Here is a 23,790-nt window from a genome sequence, read left to right on the forward strand (position 1 = left end):
ACATTGGCAGGACGCCGGCCACAGCTACCCAGAATGGCAGCTGCCCGGGAGCCCGACTGGGGGACCTCGGGGGTGGGTTTCCTGACAAGCTGCGGCCCGGAAGTAATCCTTCTTGGATGGCGAGCTGCTGCCGACTGAGTGGGGGGGGGCCATGGCCCTGGTTGAACTGCTGGTGACTGACCCCAGAACCAGCTGCCCGTGGTCCTGCCTGCGCCTTGGCTGGCAGCCTGGAGAGGTCGCTTCCGTCCGATCACCGGCCCACCTGGGAGGCCTTTGCTGTCACACCTGCAGGGCTTCAATGGACCCAAGTTTCAAAGGCCCCACTTGGCAGAGTCAACTGTGGCTGACTCCCCGGCAGGTGCCGCCGCCCTCTCCGCTCCTCTGACCCCCTCGCGGCCGTGGCCGGCTCGCAGCATGCGATTCGCCTGTGCCTCGCCGGGCGCTGTTCCTCAAGGCCTTCCTGGGGCTTTCTGGTCCCGGGGTCAGTTGGAAGAGCTCTCGTTCTGCATGTGGTGGCACCGAGGCCTGTGAGCGGGCCTGGAGTGTCCTCTAAATCCAGCAGGTCGGTTGGGGACAGGCCACCTCAGCCGCCTGGCCAGCCCGAGCACCCGCGAGAGCTCCCCGTGGTTCCCGGGCCCTCCCGCCGCCCCGGCTTCCCGCGCTCGCTCGCTCCCCTGCTGCCCCCTCGGCCGCACCGCTGCTGGCCCCACAGGCTGCCTGGGGACAGCTCTGTCCCTGGAGGAGACTCCGCGGGAGCTGAGAGCGCCACAGGCCCTGGCTTCACGGGGAGCCGGGCCCCCGGGAGTTCTGCCTTCTTGAGGAAGAAGCCCTGAGAGCCACCAGTACTGTGCGCCTCCCGAGGGCAAGCTGGCCTCCGGGGCCTCAGGGTGGGGGCCGGTGCCCCCGCTTCCTCATGGAGTTAGACTTTAGGCTTCTGGGCCCAGCGGCCCTTCACTAACTGCCCTCGACTCTGCTGCTCGTCCCGATGCAAGGACAGCCCTCCGTGTGAGGCGATCTCGGGGCGCCTGCCTGGGCGGCATCTCTGGGAGGACAGGCCTCTGGCCAGAGACACGCGGGCAGCCCCCGAGGGCATGTCCCCCACGCGGCTGCTCACGACTCCTCACTGGTCGAGCTCCTCAGTGATCACCTCGGGTTTTTGCTGCTTTAATTCTTTGGATAATTTTGATTTACCATGATTTGATTTTTACAAGCAGTCCTTTTCTGTTTATTCATTCTCCAGCCTTATTTTCTTTCAGGTCTTGCCCCTCTCCACCTCCTCCTGCTGTGTCGCTGTGTGACGTTACTCGCCCCTCCTCCGCCTGCTTCGCTCCCATCTCAGCTCCGTCTCCAGCCGTAGATGGCCTGACGATGCCGCCCGCCCTTTCACACGAAATCAACTTGCTTTGTTTTTAATTTGGGTTTTGATTCTTTTTACTGTTGGCAGAAACAATGTTAATTCGTGGGTCTTTTTCTTGCTAAATTTTGGATGCCCTGGGGTGGGGGCCACATCAGATCTGCTGAGGAATGTGATGAGGATGGGGCGTGCCCTCCGAGGTGCTGGCTGCCTTCTGATCTGTCTGGCTCAGGAGAGGGTGCCGAGCGCTGAGCGTGTGACTGCCGAGTTTGTCAGCACGACAGAGCGTGCGGGGACTCCATTGTGGGGGCTGGGAGGCAGAGGGCAAGGAAGCGTCTGGCGGAAGGGAAGGGCCTTGCCCGTGAGCTGCTGGCAGCCCCCCAAAAGGCCCCCCCTCAGCGGAGGTGGGAGAGGGAGCAGGGGTGTCCGAGGCGAGCTGGCTGAGCGATCGGTGTGCGCTGCCGGGGCCCTGCGCGAGGGCAGCCCGGAAGCTGGGGTGAGCCACGTGTGGGGTGTTGGCTGCGGGAGCCCCTCTGAGACTCCGGACCACGTCCCCTCGGGCTCTGGGGGACCCTGTCTCCCCCTCAGCCGCCTCATGCTCTCTCTTGCAGGAGGTCCCAGGTAATAGAGAAATTTGAGGCCTTGGACATTGAGAAGGCAGAGCACATGGAGACCAACGTGTCAGCCGGGCCCTCGCTGTCAAGCGACACTCGCCAGGGCCGGAGCGAGAAGAGGGCCTTTCCCCGGAAGCGGGTGAGCGTTCGGGCTCCGGGGCGGCAGCGAGGCCTAGCGGGGTGGCGGGGGCAAGGTCAGCACACAGCCCCCACACCCCCCGAGGCCCCACTCACACCTGGACGCTCTTCTGCCCGGCCTCCCACTCGCATCTCCTGGTTGTCTCTCGGGTCTCTCATCTCCTTCCCCATTGAGTGGACATCTTGAGGGTGAGGCCTGTCTTCTGCGTCTTCCTCTCGGAGCTCCGTCCGTCTCTGCTGAAAGCTGTTCTCGTGAGCTTTTTTTTGCTCTCAGGTCGTAACCAGAGCCAGTCTCTTCCTCTCTGAGCCAGTCAGGCCGCGAGGCTGAATACTTTTCCTTTCTCTCTCTTTCGGGCGGTGGCCACAGCCCCAGTGTCTCTCCGCCCAGTCCCCAAGGTGGATTCCACTTCTGAAACCCACCTCTCCTGGGCCACCCGCCTCTCATGGCCCCCCTGAGTCTGCCCTCCATCTTCCTCCTGTTCTCTCTGGGCTCAGAGGGGCCCTAGTGCTCACTGCACAGAGCCCAGCGTCTTCCCTCTGTGACCCCAAGAGGCCAGGGGAGGACGGGGCCAGGAGAGCCACGTGGCTGGTGCGTCTGCAAGAAAAGGCTGCTCTCCCACCAGGGCGGCTCGGCCCCGGCCGCGGGCAGCTGGAGGTGTGGGACTAGGAGTCTGGGCGCAGGTCCTGTCCGCACGGGCAGAGGTGCTGAGGGAGCCCAGACGGCAGAGCGCCCCCTCCTCGTCCGGAACGTGGCCCTGCAGCCCGGCCCGCCCACGGCTCCAGCTGCCCAGGGGCTGGCTGGTGCTGACGGGGCTGCTCTCTGCCACAGGACCTCCCCAGCGAAGCTCCTCTCCCGGACGCCTCGACCTCCCCCCTGTCTCCACACCGAAGAGCCAAGTCACTGGACAGGAGGTCCACGGAGCCCTCCCTGACGGTGAGCCCGGGCGCCTGCGCTCGGAGGCCTGGAGACGCTGCCCCTGCTGCTTCTGTCCCCTGGGCTCTTTGCTGCTGCTGCCTGTGCCTCCGCGCTGGCGTCCCTTGTGTGCACGGGCCCTCACGTCCATGCGTGGCAAGCAGGTGCCGTGTTTCTGCCCCTTCTCTGGGCTGCGTGGGCATCCTGAGCTCTGAGGTTCCCAGCAGAGGAGGCCATCTGGCCAGAGCCGTGGAATTCTGGCTCCAGGGAATCAGGGCCACAGGACGAACCTCCGTTCTTCTTGTTTTGGGTGTTGGTTTCTGTGACATTTTGGAGTTGGGAGCCCTCCTCTTGCTGGGCACTTGTCTTATTCGTGGGGTCACCACGGAGGGAGCCCAGCCTTTGCTCCAGGGCATGGGAGCCATGGCCATCAGGTGCAGGTAGGGAGTGGTCAGGCGGGTCACGCGGGACCGTCGCTCCCTCGGGGAGCCCTGAGTGGCAGGCCAGCGTCCCAGGAGTGAGGACAGCTGCTCGTATGGGCCCTTCTCTGCTTTGTCCTCAGCCTTCCGAGGAGCCTGGGGCTGATGCCGTTCCTCCCAGGCATGGTGCCTCCAGTGGCAACCTGACTTGGAGCCGTGGGGCCAGGGCGGAGGCTTTCTTGCCTGGAGTCTGGGTTTTGCTCGCGGGTTTGGAGCAGAGGCTCCAGGACACGTGTGGCTGATGGGTGTCCCGCTATGTGGCACGTGTTCTCTAGAACCCTCCTTGGGTCCTTGGAATATAAAAAGATGTCACAGCCCCGTTCTGGTCATGATGGCTGTAGAAGAGCACATGGGCCAAGGGCAGCAGTGGGCTACATCTCTTTCCACACTGGCCTTGCCTGCGCCCCGATGTGTGACACAAGCCAGGCCCAGGGGGCTGCCTGCCTGCGGCCCTCAAGGTGCTCTCAGGCTGCTCCTCAGGCTCTGGTGCACAGGTGCCAGAGGGAACAGTGGGGACAGCGCCCCGTTCAGTGCTTGCGGTCCTGGTTCTGCTTCTTGTAGGGAAACGGAGACTCAGACTCATCTTGGCAGGTCAGTGGCCTGAGGGTCTTGGCAGGCTTGCTGCTGCGTCTTGCTTCACACGGGGCGTGGTCTCTGCTCTCAGTCTTCCTGTGGCCTCTGTGAGAACTTCTCAGCTCTCCTTTCAGCCATCGCTGCACAGCTTCCCTCCACGCGAAATGCTGGGTGACTCTGGGCCGTTCTTCTGTGCCTTCCGGGCGGCCCCACTTGTGCTGCTCACGGGGTGAGGGGGCCGCGCCTGTTCCCCATGTCCGGCCTCACCCTCCTCGAAGACGCGCGTCCGGGGAGCAGCTCCGGCAGCCCCTGCCAGGGCGAGGGGCCACAGGGGCTCCTCTGGCAGGTGGATAAGCCCCTTTCCGGGGCCCCCTCATCGGGGGAGAGACAGCTGCCTTGCAGGTCACCCTTAACCCAGAACCAGGACACTGCTGCTTTCCTCTCAACTGTTCTTTTTTCTTCCTTTCTTAGCCCGACCTGCTGAACTTCAAGAAAGGCTGGCTGACCAGGCAGTATGAGGATGGCCAGGTGAGTGGTCAGAGCTCCTGTGCTCCCTGAGGCGCCGGGGAGCAGGCGTGAGGTTCAGCTGGCCTTGTCCCTGTGGGGGTGTGAGCGCTGGCCCTGTCCCCCGCCTCCAGCACACCCCCTCGTCTTGGGGACCAGGGTCGTGGCCGAGACCCCGTCTCCTCAGAACTGGGGGTGCAGTGGGGGTTGGGGCCACCGGCCTGCCCGCTGCCAGCACAGGGACTGTTCTCCTGCTCCCGATGGTGTCTCACCATCAGGCCTGGGGACGTGCTGCAGCACTGGCTCCCCACCTGGTGACCTTTCCCAGAAGTTTCCCAAGAGCCCAGGCTTCCCCAGGACAGAAGGGCCTTCTGGTTGTGGGGTGGCAGCCAGTAGCCAGGGCGCAGCCATGGCCCTGCGGGGAGCAGTGCATTTGAGCAGGAAGATCGAGCCATTCGTGGCTGCTGGGGTGGAGGCCAGGCCTCCCAGGAGACAGGAGGATGAGCCTGCAGGTCCCACCGAGAGGCCCGTAGATTCCCCTCCCTGCTTCCTGGCTACCGTGCCCAAACGCCCTCTTCTCTCTCTCTTCCACATCAATTCCCTCGGCCCTGCCTGGAGCCTCGAGCCCCCCGCGTTGCTCCTCACAGTGAAGATTTGGGAGGTTGGCTGGTTGGGTTGCTCCTGCCGGCGGCAGGTGGGCACCCCTCTGGTTAGCCAGGGGGTGGCTGTGGCTTGCAGGTGGCCTCCTTTTGGCTCTGGGGGCCCAGCCCCCATCTGCAGCCTCTGGAGCCGCAGCCCCGCTCAGCAGCCACGCCTCTGCGGTTGGAGCACACGCAGGCCGTGGCCCGCCGCAGCTGTCCGCACCGCCTTGTCGCCGGGGAGACGTGCGCGCATGGCTGCCCATGGCCCTAGTGGAGTCCTGTGTGTGTCTGCCCCCAGCGGGAGGGGCCACCTGCCCTCTGCGTTACCTGTGCCCAGTGAGGTGCCCCAGGACCCTGGCTGTTGGGTGCCTCAGAGCGGGAAGTGTGGGAGTTGAGTCTTGGTTTTCCTTTCTCTTTCAGTGGAAGAAACACTGGTTTGTCCTTGCTGATCAAAGCCTGAGGTTCTACAGGGACTCGGTGGCTGAGGAGGTGAGTGTCTCAGCTCCGTTCCTCTGTAGGGACAGGTGAGGTCCAGGTGGCACCGCTGTTCCTGGGCCGAAGTCCCCTTTGGGTGGACGGGTGGCCCAGTCCAGATCTGCAGAGGAGTCTGATGTTCCCGGGGCTGGTTCCTGCTGGAAAGTGGGCTCCCTAGGCCCTGCTTTCGGCACCCAGGGTACGGGGGTTTCAGTGGCTTTTCTTGTCTCTGTTCTTTGAAGAACACTGAAAGACGTCTTGTTTTAAAACTCAGCGTGAGTGGTTTTGTTCTTTCTATACGGAGATTTTGTGGTGAAGTGAGTCTTTAAAGAACTGAACTAAATCTTGTCCCTTGTTTTCTGGACAAGGATGGGTTGTGGCAGGTTAACTTGGCCAGCCTGGTTGAGAGTCCTGATTCCACAGTCAAACACCAAACAGAAGGGGCTCTTTTTTTCTTCACCTACAAAAAAATCTACTTTGAGCAACTTGGAAGTCTGTTTCTGCATCTTTTCCCTTGCATTCCACTCCAGGAATCCTTCAGATATACTCCCACATGTGAAGAAAGATATGTGTTCCATGTCAGTGGTTCCTGCACTTCTTTTTTTGGGGGGGGGGGGGTACGCGGGCCTCTCACTGCTGCGGCCTCTCCCGTTGCAGAGCACAAGCTCCGGATGCGCAGGCCCAGCGGCCACGGCCCATGGGCCCAGCTGCTCCGCGGCATGTGGGATCCTCCCGGACCGGGGCACGAACCCGTGTCCCCCGCATTGGCAGGCGGACTCCCAACCACTGCACCACCAGGGAAGCCCGGTTCCTGCACTTCTATAACAGCAGGAGATCTGAAAGAACCTAAAATGTCTAACACTAGGGGCTGGTTATATACCCTGACACTAAGTTCTATCTGGACTGCAGTGGAAGGACGTTAGTGACACAAGGACAGATGTAGAGCAGTGTGGGTGGTGGGTCTCTGGGGGAGCCTAAAGTCAGGGGCCACAGGAGCATGGGTGTTTGGCTGTTCTCAGAGTGTGGTCTGTGGACCCCTGGAGACCCGTTCAGGGATTCTTCTATAACAAAAATAGTGTCATAAACTATGATGCCATTTACTTTTTCCGTTGTGTTGGCCTTTGCACTGATGGATGCCTCAGCCTGGTCAGGCTGCAGGAGCAGGTGGCTGGCCACCATGCATCCTTCACTGCCACACTGTGACGTTACAGAAAGGGCCTTAACAGAACAGGAAAGGTACTGATTTTATTAAGTCTCAAATCTTGAATACCCACTTTGGTAATATTCTGTGATGTGAAATGGGAGGTTGGCAGAAGTTGCTTCTGCTGCTTGTCCAGGTATGACGGCCGTCCCGTGGGGACCACTCGCCTGCTGTCTGCACTGCCTGCCCCGCCGGGCGCCTCTCCTCACGGCCCACCGCCTCTGCGTGAATGTACGACGCACAAATGCTCACTCAGTTTGGGTATTCGGCAGATGTTTTCTTAAAAATGAACCAAGTGAGTCTCTTCCTTCAAGGAAAACGACCGACAGAATTGTTACCAGTGACTCAGTTTGAGCTTTCAAGCAAAACTGGAACTTTGGAAAGCTCGTGTTCACCATCACTAACTTGACAGTCTCCTCCGAGCTTACAGACTCTCCTGACTGAACAGGTGGTGATAGTAACAAATGCAGTGTTTGCTCCTGTACAAGGAAACGTCAGTATCTGGGGGCTCTTCCAGAGGATGAGACAGTGTCACCAGATCATGTGTGGGTGAAAGACCCCCTCAAGGAGCAGGGTAGAACCATGGGTTCTAATGCAGCAGAGGACAGAAAGCATCCCCTTCGCAGTTCACCTTCAAGAAACTACCACTTGTCGGGCTTCCCTGGTGGCGCAGTGGGAGTCCGCCTGCCGATGCAGGGGACACAGGTTCGTGCCCCGGTCCAGGATGATCCCACATGCCACAGAGCGGCTGGGCCCGTGGGCCGTGGCCGCTGAGCCTGCGCGTCCGGAGCCTGTGCTCCACAACGGGAGAGGCCAGAACAGTGAGAGGCCCGCGTACCGCAAAAAAAAAAAAAAAAAAAGAAACTACCACTTGTCAAAGGAGAACAGCCACAACTGTCTTTTTGAAAAGACTGTTAAAATTCACTTCCTTTTCCAACCCCGTATCCGTGTGAGGCCAGACCGTCTTCATATGCTTCAACCAAAACATGTTAACAAACAGACTTGAGTGCAGAGAAGGGTGTGAGAACCCAGCTGTCCTCGGACGTTAAGCATTAAAGAGAGTTGCAAAAATCTCTTGCTGGTTTTTTTAAATGATACTTTTTATTAAAAAATGAAATGGGCTTGTGTACTTCAATACATAAATTTTTTTTTCAATTTTTTTCCTAATTTCTAATATGGCAGATATCATCAGTAGATACAACCCACATAAGCAGAAGCTCTTTGGCACCCTCAATTTTTAAGAGTGTAAAGGAGGTTTGAGAACCACGGGCATGGGATGTCTTTGGCAGGATGTGTGGAAAATGGTGGTGTGGATGCTTCTAGGTGGTGTGGGGTAGGGAGTGCCCTGCCTGTGAGCGTATGTACAGTTCACGGGGGTACTGGCCTTTACTTTCTAACTCTCTCATTTTCTCCACAGGCGGCCGACTTGGATGGGGAGATCGACTTGTCTACATGTTACGATGTCACGGAGTACCCAGTGCAGAGAAACTATGGCTTCCAGATCCATGTGAGCTGGGTGGGATTTGCAGGGAGGCTGAGTGCGAGGGTGGGGCCATGGGCCTGACCAGCTGGCGCCTCATCCTGTCCCTTCCTCTGCCCTGGAGCTCCTCACCCCACCCCCAATCTGTGGTCTCAGCAAAAATTAAGACATTAGCATCTTTCTCTCAAGGCTGTCTAAAAGGTTTTTTTTACCGAAGGTTCTTTCTTTTTCTCCCATTTTTTAAACGCTGGAGTTCGGGCCAGTTGGAAGGATGTGGGAAGTTAAAGTGTTGAGTTCTTAACTCTCAGGGTGCTGGGTTTTATGTACTTTCTCTGTCCTTCATTCATCCACTTACTCACTCACTGGCGTCCTCTCTCCCCACAATCTTGTGAAGGACTCCAATGAGCAAGGCATTGCCTCATCCTCAAAAAAATAATCTGATTGGACAGATGAAACAGTCCTCACTGGCCATGTCATCAAAGCTCAGGGTTCAAGGGCTGCTCAGAGGTAGCCGGGCTCGTGGTGAGGGCACCGGCCCCCGGCCACCGTGTCTGCCCTCAGTCTGATGCCACCTGTAAGTCTGAGGGTGCCCCAGACCACCCTCACATTTGATAATTTGCCAGAAGGACTCACAGAACACAAGAAAACACCGTACTTAGGATTGTAGATTTATTTTAGCCGGGATACAGATTGGTACCAGCCCAAGGAAGCAGCACGTGGCAAACTGGACTGAACAGGAGGGCCCTGAACGGAGCTCTCGTGCCCTGGGGATGTGTTTCCCTCCTGGCGCTGACGTGTCATGATGACACACAGAGCTTCCAACATGGGAGGCTCACCCAAGCTTCAGGTCTGGTGCCAGGCCCAAGCCTCTGTGTCCAGAGTTTTTACAGAGGCTTCATAACTGATCAGCTGAACTGTTGTCCACATGGTCAAATGCAGGTGCCAGCCCCCTCTCCCCCAGAGCCTGGCTGTTGTCACATGGCCAGAGCCCCAGCCCTTCACTCCATGGCTGGTCTTTCTGGTCTGGCCAGCCCCACTGTGCATCACAAGGGCACAGGGCAAAGGCCAGACCTCTCTTTGGGGAAAGCTAATTCTTGCCCCCCAAGAGCCTTAGGCGTGAGACAGGAACCAAGTGGCCTGACAGCTGCCACACTGGGGCTCCCCGGCTGGGACTCCTGCAGCGTCGCCTTCTGACATTTGGGCCCAGAAACTTGGATTCAGCCTAGATGTAGCATGTGGCAATGACTAATATTAACCAAACTCAGAGGGGTGAGTTCAGATCTGAAGCCAATGAATTCATCGAAAGGAAAAATCCAGCCCCCAGTCCACCAGGCTGCAGGGCATCTGGGGGGGGGCACCAAGTCATAGCTGAAGGTGGCACCAATCTGATGGCCCATGCCATCCCACCATGATGCCCTTCTGCCCCTCGTCCCTTTAGGAGGAAAAGATATGCTCAGTGAGCTAGACTTCTAGCCTCCTCTCTGCAGACAGATTTGGGGACGGTGCCAAGTTCTGGCGTTGTGGGCTGCACACTGAGCACCCCCCCACCTCCCCATCTTTTTTTTTTAAATTTATTTTTGGTTGCGTTGCTGCATGCGGACTTCTCTAGTTGCGGCAAGCGGGCTTCTCATGGCAGTGGCTTTTCTTGTTGCAGAGCATGGGCTCTAGGCGCACGGGCTCTAGAGTGCAGCCTCAGTAGTTGTGGTGCACGGGCTTAGTTGCTCCGTGGCATGTGGGATCTTCCCGGACCAGGGCTTGAACCCGTGTCCCCTGCATTGGCAGGTGGATTCCTAACCACTGTGCCACCAGGGAAGCCCCTCACCTCCCCATCTTGAAGGGCAGGCTTCTCTGGGCAGGGCATCCTGGGGGTATGAGTCCATTCCCATCACTGAGCAGGTTACATCATCATGTTCTAGGGTCACCTTCTGTGCAGTGAGACCGTGACCTGGGACTCTCCTGGTCACAGATGGGGCGTTTCTGAGTCACCTGTGCTCCCTGTCGTCTACCAGCCTGACCCCTCGTCACTTTACCCTGGGTGGGGGGCAGTGAGCTTATGAGTTCTGGGGCTTTCTCATGAGCCCCGTGGACTGGGAGTTCTAAGTTGGGAGAGATGGCGCCCAGCACGGGAGTCCGGCTTCCTGGAGGGACTCGGCCTGGGTCACTAGGGAGCTTTAGGATCTCAAGGGACAAAGCTGTCCCTGGCCTGGCCACCAGACCTGGTGGCATCTACCAGGGGGCTGAGTGCAAAAGCTGGCGGGGTGGCATGGGGGAGTGCTGAGTTGAGAGTCAGCCTTGCCCTGAGTTGTGGAAAGCACCGGAACGTGGAGGCAGCTGAGCGTCTGTGAGACGCATCTGGTGGGGCCCCAGGGGCGGGAGGCCAGGTGTCTGGCAAGTGCGGGGCGCCCGGGAGAGGGAGGGGCAGGGTGAAGGGCTGGAGACCCAGAGCGCGGCGAGCCGTGTGCGGGAGTTGGCGGAGCCTGCAGCGTCCTGGCCCGTGGTGCGTTTGAGGCCGAGATGGGCCCTCTGAGACCAGTAGACAAGCAGCAGTGTGTGGGTCTGGGGCCGGGAGAGAGCTCGTGGCAGCTGAGAACTGAGGTTGTGGGAGAAGGTGGCCGAGGTCACACTCCATAAACAGCACACCGGGAGCAGGAGGCGGCAGTGGGGCCAGCACTTCAGGGAGCCTGGAGGCCACGCCCCCCGTCGGCCTGCAGTTGGGGGGAACCGGAGGGAGAGAGGAGTGGAGACGTGGGTGGTGGGCTGTCGTCTAGATGGGGTGTCAGGCGGGGTCTGGGGTGGGCCGAGGTCACCCTGTGCTGTGCTGTGCTCTGCAGTGCCCTGAGGCTCTCTTGGTTTTGGCCCCTGGCCATGCCAGCTCCTGTCCCAAACCCGTCTTGCTAACGGTGTCTTCCCATCAGCTGTTCTGCTGACGTCTCATGGGTCCGTTTATGAGTAGCCTGAGCAGCTTGAAGAGTTCTGATCCCCTCACTTATGTAAGACAGGAGCCCATGAGCTCAGAGGCAGGGGAGTGGACTCTGTGCAGCTACCACCCGCATCCCCACCCCTCCTCAGCTCCGCTGGAGCCACGTGGGCCGCTCAGGGCCACAGGGACTGTGTCTCCAGGCCACTCGTCACCTGCTGCCCATGCCGCCCCGTCCTGTGATGTCCTTCATCTTGATTGGCATCCCACCAACTCACCCAAGTGTAGGGGGGGTCCAGGGATTGTCCTTGAGGTGCTCCCCCAAGCCTGTCAGTGCTGCTCTGTGCATGCCACCTCCTCCACCTCTCCGAAGCCCCTCTCATCACCTGAACGACCAGCCCAGCCACCCAGCAGGTCTCCCTGCCCCTCCTCAGCCCAACAGACATGGCCCCCATTGGGGCCCAGCCACCACTGAGCCTCGTGCCTGCCACTCCTGTCCCTGGTCACCCTGTGAGCCTGTTGTGTGTGGTTGCACGCTCCAGGCCCACTCCCTCCAGCTGGGTCATGCACCCCTTCCCCGTCCACCTGCCCACCCTCCCTAGCCCTGCCACGCCCTGGCCCCTTCCCGCTGCTCCCCACACGCATGTTCTCCTTCCTTCCAGTCTGTGAGCTCCTTAAAGAGCAGGGAGTGTCAGTAAAAGTAAAGGCCTGCTGGGTCCCATGGGGAGGGGACGCCCAGGTTAGCCACTGCCATGACAGTGTTCGCGGCTTTGCTCTCTCCTTTGCCCTCCAGCTCTGTTCATCCCGAGTGGGGCACATAGCGCACTCCTGGGATGGCCACCTGGCCGCCAGCCTCCCTGCGGGGCCTTCTTCAGGGGTGGGGAGGTGCCGGTCACTGCTAACTCCTCGTCTTCTGTGTAGACAAAGGAGGGCGCCTTCACTCTCTCTGCTATGACGTCTGGCATCCGGCGGAACTGGATCCAGACCATCATGAAGCACGTCCACCCGATCTCTGCCCCAGACGTGACAAGGTGAGCCAGTAGGGTGCCCGAGGGGGCCCAGCACAGCCTTCCCCCCATCCTTCAGTCCGCTGCCCACTCACTCTCCACTTGGCCTCCTTGGTTTTCTGCCTCAGGTTACCCTTTCCCCTCAGGCCTGGCCGGCGGGAGAAGCTCCCCAGGGCCCGGGCACTGAGCCATGGCTGGGTGAGGGCGGCTCCGGATGCCGTATTCACAGGCCACCTTAGCGTTGCCTTTTCTTGATCCTTCTGCCTCACTCCTGAATCTGTTGGATTTCTGTGCAGCTGTGACAAAGCTCTCTTTGCAACTCTTGGTGCTGGAGGCCAAAGTTGGGAAACTGTTCCCCTGTCAACATCCATGCTTCATAAACCTCATGATTCACCCCACGCCTTCCTCCTCCTGCCCTGATGGTTAGAAACCTGAAGTTTTCATTTTACAAAAAGCAGAGAAGCTCCCTGTGTATGGCTGGTGCTGTGACGTCGAGAACTCTGCAGCCCTGACCCTCATGGCTTTGGCGCCTTCGCCAGTTCTGAGAGCCTCTTGCTTGCGGTTTTCAGTCCGGTCGTTTAAATGCTTCTTGAGTGACTCTCTTGTGTTGGAGGCTGCGCTCCAGGGGGCGACCCTGGTGCCCACGGAGCACTCCTTGGCCTAGGGAGGCCTCACACCTTGGTCAAGTCCTGGCCTCCTTCCTAGTGACCTGCACCTCTTTGAACAAGGAGGGAGGAAGGGACCCTAAATGGAGGACTCTTCTCTCTAGTCCTTCCGTCCTGTGTTGTCTGTTCGATTGTTCATTCCTTCATTTATTGCACGAACAGAATACTTGGTTGTTCCTGAGTCTCTAAGACCAGGAGCAGAGACCAAAGCTCTTATCGGGCACTTCGAGGAGGCTGCGTGCAGTGGGTTGGGGCCCGGCTGGGGTTCGTCAGCCTTGGGATGTCGCAGGTGTGTGGCTCTGGCCTCAGAAAGGGCAGGAAGGACGCGCTCAGGCAACACATGGCTTGGGAGAGGCGCCTCCCCTCCGTGTTGGGGCCGCAGCCCATGGGGACAGCGTCCTCCTGACGAGCAGTGTACTCCAGGGTCAGCTGCCTCACAGCCGAGGTGCTTGCCTCACCCAGTTTGTTCGTGTGGGCTTTTATACTTTGAGGAAAAGATGGATTTTTTTAGTGCAACAAGGCCACGTCCCGGGAAAGTTATTGGAAACGGTTACAGATATCAGGAGTGTGGGTTTGAGCTGCACGCCACGGCCCCCCCAAGTCTGGTGGGGAGTCGCACGGGCTTCCTCTCCCGGGGATAGTGGCGGCTCCAGCTTGTTGTGTCATCCTAATGGCTTGTGCAGTCCGAGGCCTGGGCCAGCTCTCAGTTCAGTGGCGTTGTTGAAAAGGTCCGTTCTGGAGAAACTGTGTGCAAGCGTGTGGTCTTGACTTGGAAGCTCCCAGGGCCGCCACCCGGGACAGGGAGGATGCCTCTTCTGCAGGCTCCCTTCTCTTTGGCCACCATTTAAACACAGGTGTTCCCTGGAGCCCCCAAGGTCCAGCCCTCACTGTGCTGGGGGGTTTCCCACCCTGTTCTGAGGGCTTGGGCGGAACCAGAGGCCACTTGGCTCAGGCCAGGGTCGCAGGCTCTTGTCCTTGGAGCCCGGAGACCTCTGCCTTGGATGGCCACGACCAGTGCCCTACAGCACCCTGCCCGGGGACCTCCGCTGTGGGGCAGGTGTGGGGAGGCGCATCCAGCTGCTGGGCAGGCGGAGGTGCCCTCGAGTGTCCTGCTTCCTGCTCACCTCTGCCCTGGGTGGGCCGCCAAATCCTCTCAAGTCCTATTCAGTGAGCCCCTGTCTGGTGCCGGCTCGTGGGCGCCACCTGGGCCATCGAGCTCACTGGCCCACAGGTGGTCCCAGGGCCATCACTCTGATCCGTCTGTCACGCCAGCCACCCAGAGTGGTTTTTTTTTAAAACACAGACCTGACCGTGTTACTTACCTGCTTATTAAAACCCATGAGCCTTTCGAGGGAAGCGAGGGAAGCGGTTGTTGGTCTCGCTTGTTCCGTCACCGCCGGCCCAGTGCCCGCGTGCCGTGGGATCTACCTCCCACGTGGCCTTGTGCGCGTGTGGCTGTGCGCGGCGCAGCCTGATGGGGCTTGCGGCCCCCCCCAGTATCATCCTGCGGGAAACCTCTGGGCCGTTGTCTGCGGCTCCTTTTCTGCCGTCACCACTCGGTGCCACTTGGGGTTCCCTCCACAGACGTGTCAGTGGGTGAAGGCAGAGTCTCCCCATTCCTTGTGGGAGCCATAGCCGCGTAGAAAAAGGCATGTGGTGACGGCAGGGAGCTGGGCCCTGTCGCCAGGAGCCCCACCTGACCAGCTGTCTCCCCCGCCTCAGCTCGCTGCCGCAGGGCAAAGACCGGAGCAGCTCCCCCTCGGAGACGAGGCTGCGGGAGAAGCAGGACGGGGAGCCCGGAGAGCCAGACCCTGAGCAGAAGCGGAGCCGGGCCCGTGAGCGCAGGCGGGAGGGCCGCTCCAAGACCTTCGACTGGGCCGAGTTCCGCCCCATCCAGCAGGCCCTGGCCCAGGAGAGAGCCGGCGCCCCGGGGCCTGCCACCCCACGGCCCGAGGCGGAGCCCGGCGAGCTAGAGAGGGAGCGTGCACGGCGGCGGGAGGAACGGCGCAAGCGCTTTGGGGCAGTGGACGCGGCCGACGGGCCTAGCATCGACGACCCGGCCCTGCGCATGGAGGTCGACCGGGGCCCAGGGCCACCCGCGACCGCCGACCTCAGGACCCAGAACGTACACGTGGAGATAGAGCAACGGTGGCATCAGGTGGAGACCACCCCTCTCCGGGAGGAGAAGCAAGTGCCCATCGCCCCCCTGCACTTGTCCTCCTCTGAGGATGGAAGCGACCGACTGTCCACTCCCGAGCTGACCTCTGTGCTGGAGAAGGAGGTAATGGCCGGGCGGCACAGGCGGGGCAGCTCCGTGCAGCCACCTTCCCCGCACCCGCTGTGCCTAACCCGCCCCAGGGGCTTGCAGGCCCTCAGGCAGACAGACACGCAACAGCCCCCCCTCCCCCCTCCCCGCCGAGTGCAGTGCAGGCCTGAGGCATGCTGGGGTGGGGGGTGGCAGGGAGGGCACCGGGCCCTTCTGGAGACCAGAGGAGCGGCGCTGACACTGAGAGCCAGAGGTGCGAGAGATGAGGCAGGTGGGCTCCAGGCCAGGTGGGGCCCCATCTGCCCTGCTTCTGCCACGCACTAGAGGCTTGGGGCAGAAGAGGCACGTGAACAGAGTTAGCTTTCCATCTGGACTAGGCAGCCCTGCGACCCTCAGTGAGACCTGACGGGTGCAGGGCAGGCAGCAGGAGGCGGGGCTGATTCTAGGTACTGGGGGGCAGGACGGGCCTGCTGGTGAGCCTGGCATGAGCCTCCTCCAGATGCAGAGGTGGGTGAGCGGTCCCTGCACTTGTAACGTGACATTTCCCTTCATGAGGAAGCACCCAGAAGTCAAATCTGCAAAAGCTGGGCCGTAGATTTGTGGGTCTGAACAGAGGTGCCACGGGCAAGGAGGTGGAGTTACACCTGCCTTTCAGGAGTCCTCAAAGATGCGATTCATGTATGCACTTGACTTCAGTGGCTAACTAAATCACAGATTGGCCACTTTGGCCTGCCTTCACTTCTCATCCTCTTCTTATTTTGTTAGATTCACGAGGCTGACATATCACTAGCATCAACACTTGGATTTTTTTCCATTTTCTACGCCCGTTAATACCGTAATAGAGGCAAGATGTGGAAAAGTAACAGTTCAAACTCACGTTGCTCTAAACAGTGAAAACGGGCCTGCAAGTCAACAGGCCACACACTGGACCAAGTTTGTTTCAGACAGCAAGGTCTGAAAACCAAGGTCCGCATGCCGGTCAGCACAGTCTGCTGCACACCCAGCTCCCTGCTTGCCACAGCCCAGCAGCTGAGGGCACGTAGGTAACGTTCCGGAAAGGGGCAGATGGGTGACGGCTGGATTCACAGCCATTGACAGCAAGAGTGTGAAGCAGCTCAATTCTTGAGGACCCCTTCTCACAAACAGAATTTTATATGAAATCCATTGTATCCAACTGGTCAAACAGGGTTTCTCCAGAAGCCAAGGTAGAGCCTGGCGTGAGGCCTGCCCTGGGGCAGCACGGGCGTGCTTGGCCACGCTGAGGATACCCAAAGGACCCAGTGGGCAGTCTTCCCTCTGACAGGGGCACGAAGTCCTCATTTCCTGGTAGGGTGTACACCTGGTGGATCCTCAAGCAGGTGTGGAGCTTATGTGGGTGCCCAGGTCGATTCACAGCTTGAGCTGGAACCTTGGGTGAAGACCCGACAAGCACATCCACCCAGGTGTGGCCGCCTGCAAGGCTCTCGGAGGCACCACTGAGCTCCAGCCCAGCTGGAATCGGGCACACCACCGAGCGACTGTGCTGTGCTGTTGCTCCTGTTACTGCCATTTTGCTTAAAAACGTGTGTCTTTTTGCCAACAGTTGGAGCAGAGCCAGAAGGAGGCCTCAGACCTTCTAGAGCAGAACCGGCTGCTGCAGGACCAGCTGAGGGTGGCTCTGGGCCGGGAGCAGAGCGCCCGGGAGGGCTATGTGCTGCAGGTAGGGCTGAGGGGCCGCCACGGCCCTCCAGGCACCCTCGGGCTTCAGTGTGCAGGACCCAGGCAGGCTAGAACGTGCAAAACCGAGCGCCAGGCCTCTGGACTCCTGTGCCACTGGAGCGGGCTCCCTGGGTAGTGGGCTGCCTGGGTCTCCTCCTCGTGCAACAAGCTGGAGGATCTGCCTGAGCCCTTTACGTCGAAGGGTTTTTTAGATGTTTTCAATAGTAGTCTTTGGCTCCCAAAGAGTCCAATATATATTTATTATCAATATCACATGTTTGCATGTTGTTTCTAACTTTTTTCACAATGGCAGCATTAGTCCCATTTTACAAATTTAAGAACCTGAGTAACAGCCACATGCCTCCTTATGGCCAAGCCCATGGCAGAGCTAGAACTGGTTCCCTGCCCCTGACCGTGTCTGTACCACACCTACAGGGCAGCCTGGGACTGTTACCACTAGCCTAGTGGCCCCATTTCTTTCTGCCTAGGCTGAAGTTTGAGGTGGAAACATGGCTGCCCAGCCCTGAGCCAACTTGCCCAGTGGTGTGGAGGGGAGGGAGGGCAGCAGCCTGAGTCCTGAGTTGAGAGTCCAAACCTAGCGTCTTCCTGCAGAGGCCTCTGTGCCAGAGTGCCACCACCCCCCCAGGCAGCAGTGGGCATGCCACAGGCATCCTGCCAGGCAGGAGGTCACCTGGATGGAGCAGGCCGGTGTGAGCCAACTCTTCTGCAGCGTTTCAGGCCCTGCTGTAGTTCTGGGGTATAAAACAACACTCTCCTGCCCCCTCAGCCATTGTGCAGTGGGGAGAGGTGATTGACAGATGGGTGCCGGGGGGAAAGCAAGACAGGGCGATGGGACGGAGAACTCGAGCTCTTGGCCAAGGCTGAAGGCACAGCATTCAAGTCAGGGTCCGGTACTGACCAGAACCCGCGGTGCCCCCTCCCCTGCAGCATCAGCCTCCTTGCCTGTGTAGACCTAGACTTCGTCCCTGAGGGCTCTTCCGACTCTCAAGGACCCAGAATCTCTGTGATAAGTTTTTGCATCAGCATTTCCAGACGGCAGCACACTGGCTTCCTTGGTCCGAGTGGATCTTCTGGGCGGAGTCTGCCCTCCTGCCTCTCTCCATGTCCTTTTCGTGGCACGTTTCTTCTGCCTTCCTTTCCCCCCCAGCTTTGGCCATGGCCCTGGGCACCCCGTGTCCCCTGGACCTTCCTCCTTAGCCCTTCAACCATAGTTGTCACCATGCCCAGTTCAGACTCTGAGGTACCAGAACCTGGTGATGGGGGGCACCCCTCTTTCCTGCATGTCTCACTCTGGGGCTTTCTGAGTCATCTCTGCAGACCCCGCAGGTTTGGGAAGCATCTTTTTAAACCCTGGTTGGGCCGCCATCCTACACACACTCATTTCACACCAGGTGGTAAAGATCCTGGCAGCAGAGTTTGAACATTACTACCCTGTCCCGTGTCTGACCTGGACGATTGCATGAACTCGCACTGAAGCCTGTCCGTCAGCTGACACGTTAACGCCTCCCCGCCAGGTCAAAGGACAGTTTACTTTTAACCTCCCTATGTGCTTTGAAAATTCTTATAATCAAAAGTCTGAATGAGCAAGGGGCTTTGGGGTTAGGGGTGAGAAGGATCAGCAGCTGGGGGTGGGCTCTGTGCTGATGGCCGGGAGGAGCTGGCAGGGTGTGGACGCGGAGTGTCTAACTTGCCGTAACTGAGTGTCACATCTGTGGCTTCCCCACCAGCACACCTGGAGGGAGCCACAGGCAGGCCAGTTCTTAGGCTGAGCTGTTCTCACTCCTTTCACTCCTTTCACGTTCTTGTTTTTTTTTTCCTGCGTTAATTAGTTCTGTCTATTCTGCATGCCTTTTAGTTTGGGGAGTTTTGTTTGAATTGTGTTTTATTTTCTGCATGCTTCACTTTCTTATTTTGAATGCCACACAGGTTTGTCTGTTTTGTTAACTCATATTTTACTCCACGGTTTGCGTTTTCCCCTTCGTTTTGTCTTCTTGCAGGTAGAGATTAGTTCTTCCTGTTACTGTAGAGGACGGGCTCCACCTCCCCCAGGAAAATGTTTCGGATGTCACCTCGCTGATATCCGCCAGCGGTGCCTCCCTTCCTTCTCCCCTGTCCCAGAAGGAAGTGGCCTCGTCACCGGTCCTGCGCTTTGGTGGGGTTTGTGGTCTAGAGCTGTGCGCCTTTTGTTTTGCAAAACAAACAAACGGGTGCTTTGCTCTGCTCCTGCCCGTCCCTCTTGCTGGAGTCTCTTGTCCCTCAGTCTTCGTTTTGCTTCTCAGTGTGCTCCATTATTCAGTTTTGTTTGGTTTATTTCTCCTAGAAGCTATTCGGTTAGAGCTGTTTTGATGTTAATGTCCATGTTTTCTGTTTACCTGGAAGCAGCTACTTACCAAAAAAAAAAAAAAATGAGACGATTTGTTAGTTGCTTTTCTTTTTTTTTAAATGAAAACAAAATTATGCAGAGGATAAACCACGGAGCCTTCCTGTGGTTGACCCTGGCCAGAGGTGTGACACTCAGGACTGGGAGGCCGAGGGTTACTAACCCGTATTCCATCGGTTTTTTTAAGACTGAAGTGGCCGCCTCCCCGTCCGGCGCCTGGCAGAGGCTCCACAGAGTCAACCAGGATCTGCACGGCGAGCTGGAGGCCCAGTGCCAGCGCCAGGAGCTCATCACGCGGCAGATCCAGGCCCTGAAGCGCAGCTACGGGGAGGCCAAGGACGCGATCCGGCACCACGAGGCCGAGGTCCGGAGCCTCCAGGCGCGGCTCGGCAACGCCGCCGCTGAGCTCACCATCAAGGAGCAGGCGCTGGCCAAGCTGCAGGGCGAGCTGAAGCTGGAGAAGGACAAGGTCCGTGAGCAGCTGGAGGAGCGGCAGCACAGCGAAGCCGCACTCAGCGCCCAGCTGCGTGCCAGTGAGCGGAAGCTCCAGAGCGCGGAGGCCCTGCTGCTGGGGAGGACACAGGAGCTGCGGGACCTGGAGAGGCAGCAGGCGCTGCAGCGGGACCGGCAGAAGGAGGTGCAGAGGCTGCAGGAGCGCATCGCCGACCTCAGCCAGCAGCTCAGCGCCAGCGAGCGGGCCCAGAGGCTGATGGAGGAGAAGCTGCAGAGGAACTACGAGCTGCTGCTGGGGAGCTGTGAGCGGGAGAAGCGAGAGCTTCTGCAGAGCCTGAAGGAGGCAGAGGACAGGGCCAGCGCCTTCGAGGACCGGCTCCAGGACCACGAGCAGCAGATGGAGGTCCTGCAGAAGGAGAAGCTGAGCGCCAAGTCTGAGGGCAGCGAGGTGGTGCACCGGCTGGAGGAGCAGCTGGAGATGAAGGAGGCCAGCATCCAGAAGCTGGCCGAGCACGTCCAGAGCCTCCGAGACGAGCGGGACCTGATCCGGCAGCGCTTCCAAGAGCTGATGGGCCGCGTCGCCTTGTCCGACGAGGACGTGGCTGCGCTTCAGGAGAAGCTGCAGGGGAGGGAGGCTGACTATCAAAGCCTGGAGCACTCCTACAGGAGGGTGGCCAGCCAGCTCCAGGGTGCGCACACGCGGCTCCGGGAGAAGGAGGAGGAGCTGAGGCGCATCCAGGACACGCACGAGAAGGCACTGGCACGGAAAGAGCAAGATCTCCAGGATGTGCTGGTTAAGATGACTGCTTTGGGGAGCAGCTTAGAGGAAACAGAAGTGAAGCTCCAGGCAAAGGAAGAGACCGAAAGGCAGTTTGCCCAGGAGTCCTCAGAGGACGCCGAGGAGCCACGGAGCTCCTTGGAAGAAGCCGAGGAGGAGGACGGCGTCGCACGTTCGGGCCCACCGCTCCGGGCTGCCCTGGGGGAGGAGCACAGGGACAGCAGCCCCAGGAGAGAAAAGAGCCCAGTGCCCCCAAGATCGGAAGTGTCCGACAGGGAGGGGCACCTGCAGAGCACCTCAAAACCCGACCAGGGAGCACCCGGCCTTAAGAGGCAAAGAATCCGGTTCTCCACAATCCAGTGCCAAAAGTACACCCACCCTGACGGGTCTGAGAGGACCTGGACCAGCAGCACGTCCTCTGACACCAGTCAGGACCGCTCGCCCTCGGAGGAAAGCATGTCGTCGGAGGCCACCCCCAGCTCACTCCCAGCGACCAGCGACTCGGACACCTACCTGTCCATCATCCACTCCCTGGAGACCAAGCTCTACGTCACCGAGGAGAAGCTCAAAGATGTGACGGTGAAGCTGGAGAGCCAGCAGGGCCAGAGCCAGGAGGCCCTGCTTGCTCTGCACCAGCAGTGGGCTGGCACCGAGGCGCGGCTGCGCGAGCAGCTCCGTGCCAGCCTGCTCCAGGTCGCCGCGCTGGCCTCCCAGCTGGAGCAGGAGAGACAGGCGAGGGCGGAGGTGGTTGAGAACCACGTCGAGGAGCTCGGTGACTTCCAGGTGAAAAACAGCCAGGCCCTGGCTTGCCTGGAAAGCTGCCGAGAACAGCTGCGGTCTCTGCCGGGTGACGCAGGGGCGGGGCTCCTGGCCAGCGTGGAGAGCTTGCTGGTCGGCGCCATCCAGGCCCTGTGTCACCAGCCGGCCCCCACAGGGGAGGCGGGTTTCTTGGAGGAAGAGAAAGGGACCTCACGGCAGCCACCACACCTGCCGGAGCTGAGCGACCAGGAGCAGCTCCAGCTCCTTTCTGATCAGATAGCTCTGGAAGCCACGCTGATAGACCAGATAGCAGACTCATTGAAAAACACAACCTCAGACATCTCGCACGTGCTCCTAGAGATCTCTCAGTCCGGAAAGTGGCCGCTGGAGTCTGAAAGTGCTGTGGCCTGTCCTGGGGCCCCAGTGGATGCCTGGGCCAAGAAGGTGCTGGTGGATGGAGAATTCTGGAGCCAGGTCGAGTCCCTGAGCCGGCACCTGGAGACGCTGGGCGGAGAGGCAGCCAGTGCCTCTGGAGGTGGGCAGCCGAGTGCCCCGCCAGCCCCGGCCCCTGCCCTGGCTGACGCCACGTGGGTCAGGGCGGAGCTCAGCCTTGCCGTGCATTCGGTGAGGGGGTCCCTCCACCGCAGGCTGCAGAGCATCCAGGAGACCCTCCAGGGGACACAGGCAGCCCTGCAGCAGCACAAGCGCATGCTGGGGGAGATCCTAGGGGCCTACCAGACACCCGACTTCGAGAGAGTGATGCTGCAGGTCTCGGAAACCCTCCAGCTTCCAGCAGGTGCCGGAGATGGTGTCCAGGTGTCCTGGACTGGGAGCCCGCCGGAAGAAGCACCGAGTCATCAGGACCCAGCTGGCTCGCAGGCTCTCTGTCCCTTGTCCAGCCAGAGCTCTGGGGCCTTGGTTGCTATTCAGGAAGAGCTCGCCCTGCAGCTTAAAGATAAGGCCAGTCTTTTGGGAGAGATCTCCGCCACTTTAACCTCACTTCTCTCTGTGGAGGCGGTGCGAGACTGTCAGAAGCTTCTCCAGGCATCCCGGCATCTCTCCCGTAGCGCTTGTCTAGGAGGCCTCGGCCAGTACTCTTCCTTATTAGTTCAAGATGCGATTATTCAGGCTCAGGTGTGTTACACAGCCTGCAGGATCCGGCTGGAGTATGAAAAGGAGCTCCGGGGCTACAGGGAGTCCTGGTCGGGCGGGGGGGCCTCCTGTCAGGAGCACGAGCACGCCGTGGGGGCCCTGAGGGAGGAGTACGAGGGGCTTCTCCGCAAGCAGAAGAGCGAGTACCTGGAGCTGATCGCCATCGTTGAGCGGGAGAACGCGGAGCTCAAGACCAAGGTCGCCCAGCTGGGCCAGCAGCAGAGGCGTCTGGAAGAGGGGCAGAGTGAGCGCAGCGAGAGCCTGGCTGCCCCACGAGGGTGGTTTGAGGAGTGGAAGGTTGGCTACACAGGGGAGCGGCCGAGCCGGGCGGAGGGTGCGCCACAGGCTGCGCGCGGCAGGGTCCTGAGCCAGCTGGATGCCTTGGCCGGGGACAGGCATGACCTGGAGAGGCCACCTGCGGACCAGGTGCAGACCCTGGAGGACAAGTTCCAGCTCAAGATCAGGGAGCTGCAGGCCATCCATGAGGAGGAGCTGCGGGCCCTGCAGGAACACTACTCTCAGATGCTGCGGTGCCTGCAGGAGACCCTGCACCACTACCAGGGGCGGCCCCCTGCCACCCCACCAGCCCGCGGACCCCCGTCCTCCAGCCGGCCAGCTGAGGGGGAGGCCGACTCCGTGACGGGGCTGAAGGGGCGCATCCAGGAGTTGGAGGCCCAAGTGGACGTCCTGCGGGAAGCGCTGGAGCACAAGGACCTGGCGGGTGGCGCGGCCTTACTGCGGGAAGAGCGCCAGAGGGACTTTGAGAGCCTCAAGGTTTCGAAGCAGAGCGGTCGGGGGGCGTCCAGTGCAGGCGGAGCTGGGACACAGTTCTTGGCTCCAAGTCACCGGACAGCAGAAGGAGCTGATGGGCTGTTCCCTGCTTGCCCTCCCACTGGCTGCAGTGGTGTCCCAGCAGGGTCTGGCGAGGCAGGGTGGTGGGGAAGCTCCCCACTGCCCCCACCTCCAGGCTGTGCAGACCTGGATCTGGGGAGGGTCCTCTCCTTCCTGCTGTCCCAGGAGAGCAGAGTTGGGCTTCGCAAAGGCTAGAACGTTTGCAGTGGGGTGTTGAGGGCCACTCCCCACCCCAGTTCTGTGGGGACAGACGTCTGGTGGGAACCCTGCGTGGGAACGGCTGCTCTTACAGGGAGCACAGCCTTATTTGCTCCAGGGGTTTTGAGAAGTGACCTTCCCACCACACCCCCACCCCATTTCACACCCACCTTGGTAGACGGGATTCCCAGGCCCTGGCCCATCAAGGTGACGTTTCGGGCCCTGGGGCGTTGGTTGGGCTGTGTGGAGCCGTCAGGGCAGCCTGGGCTCTGG

The 23,790-nt window shown here is 60.0% G+C and overlaps 1 protein-coding gene across 3 annotated transcripts in view; it reads left to right on the forward strand.

Moving 5' to 3' along the window:
• MPRIP (myosin phosphatase Rho interacting protein) overlaps window positions 1-23,790 on the forward strand; it is a 126,060-nt gene that overhangs the window by 90,279 nt on the left and 11,991 nt on the right. For 2 of the 3 annotated variants that reach the window (XM_060080433.1, XM_060080435.1), the window contains exons 8-15: window positions 1,966-2,107; window positions 2,936-3,040; window positions 4,543-4,599; window positions 5,637-5,705; window positions 8,309-8,398; window positions 12,210-12,319; window positions 14,683-15,241; window positions 16,809-16,925. In XM_060080433.1, coding sequence (XP_059936416.1) covers window positions 1,966-2,107; window positions 2,936-3,040; window positions 4,543-4,599; window positions 5,637-5,705; window positions 8,309-8,398; window positions 12,210-12,319; window positions 14,683-15,241; window positions 16,809-16,925 — 1,249 coding nt within the window. Of the gene's footprint in view, window positions 1-1,965; window positions 2,108-2,935; window positions 3,041-4,542; window positions 4,600-5,636; window positions 5,706-8,308; window positions 8,399-12,209; window positions 12,320-14,682; window positions 15,242-16,808; window positions 16,926-19,512; window positions 23,242-23,790 lie in introns of all 3 variants that reach the window. The other variant, XM_060080434.1, reaches the window with a different exon arrangement.

This window comes from Mesoplodon densirostris, chromosome 18, assembly GCF_025265405.1.
Source record: "Mesoplodon densirostris isolate mMesDen1 chromosome 18, mMesDen1 primary haplotype, whole genome shotgun sequence".
In the NCBI taxonomy this organism is placed as follows: domain Eukaryota; kingdom Metazoa; phylum Chordata; class Mammalia; order Artiodactyla; family Ziphiidae; genus Mesoplodon; species Mesoplodon densirostris.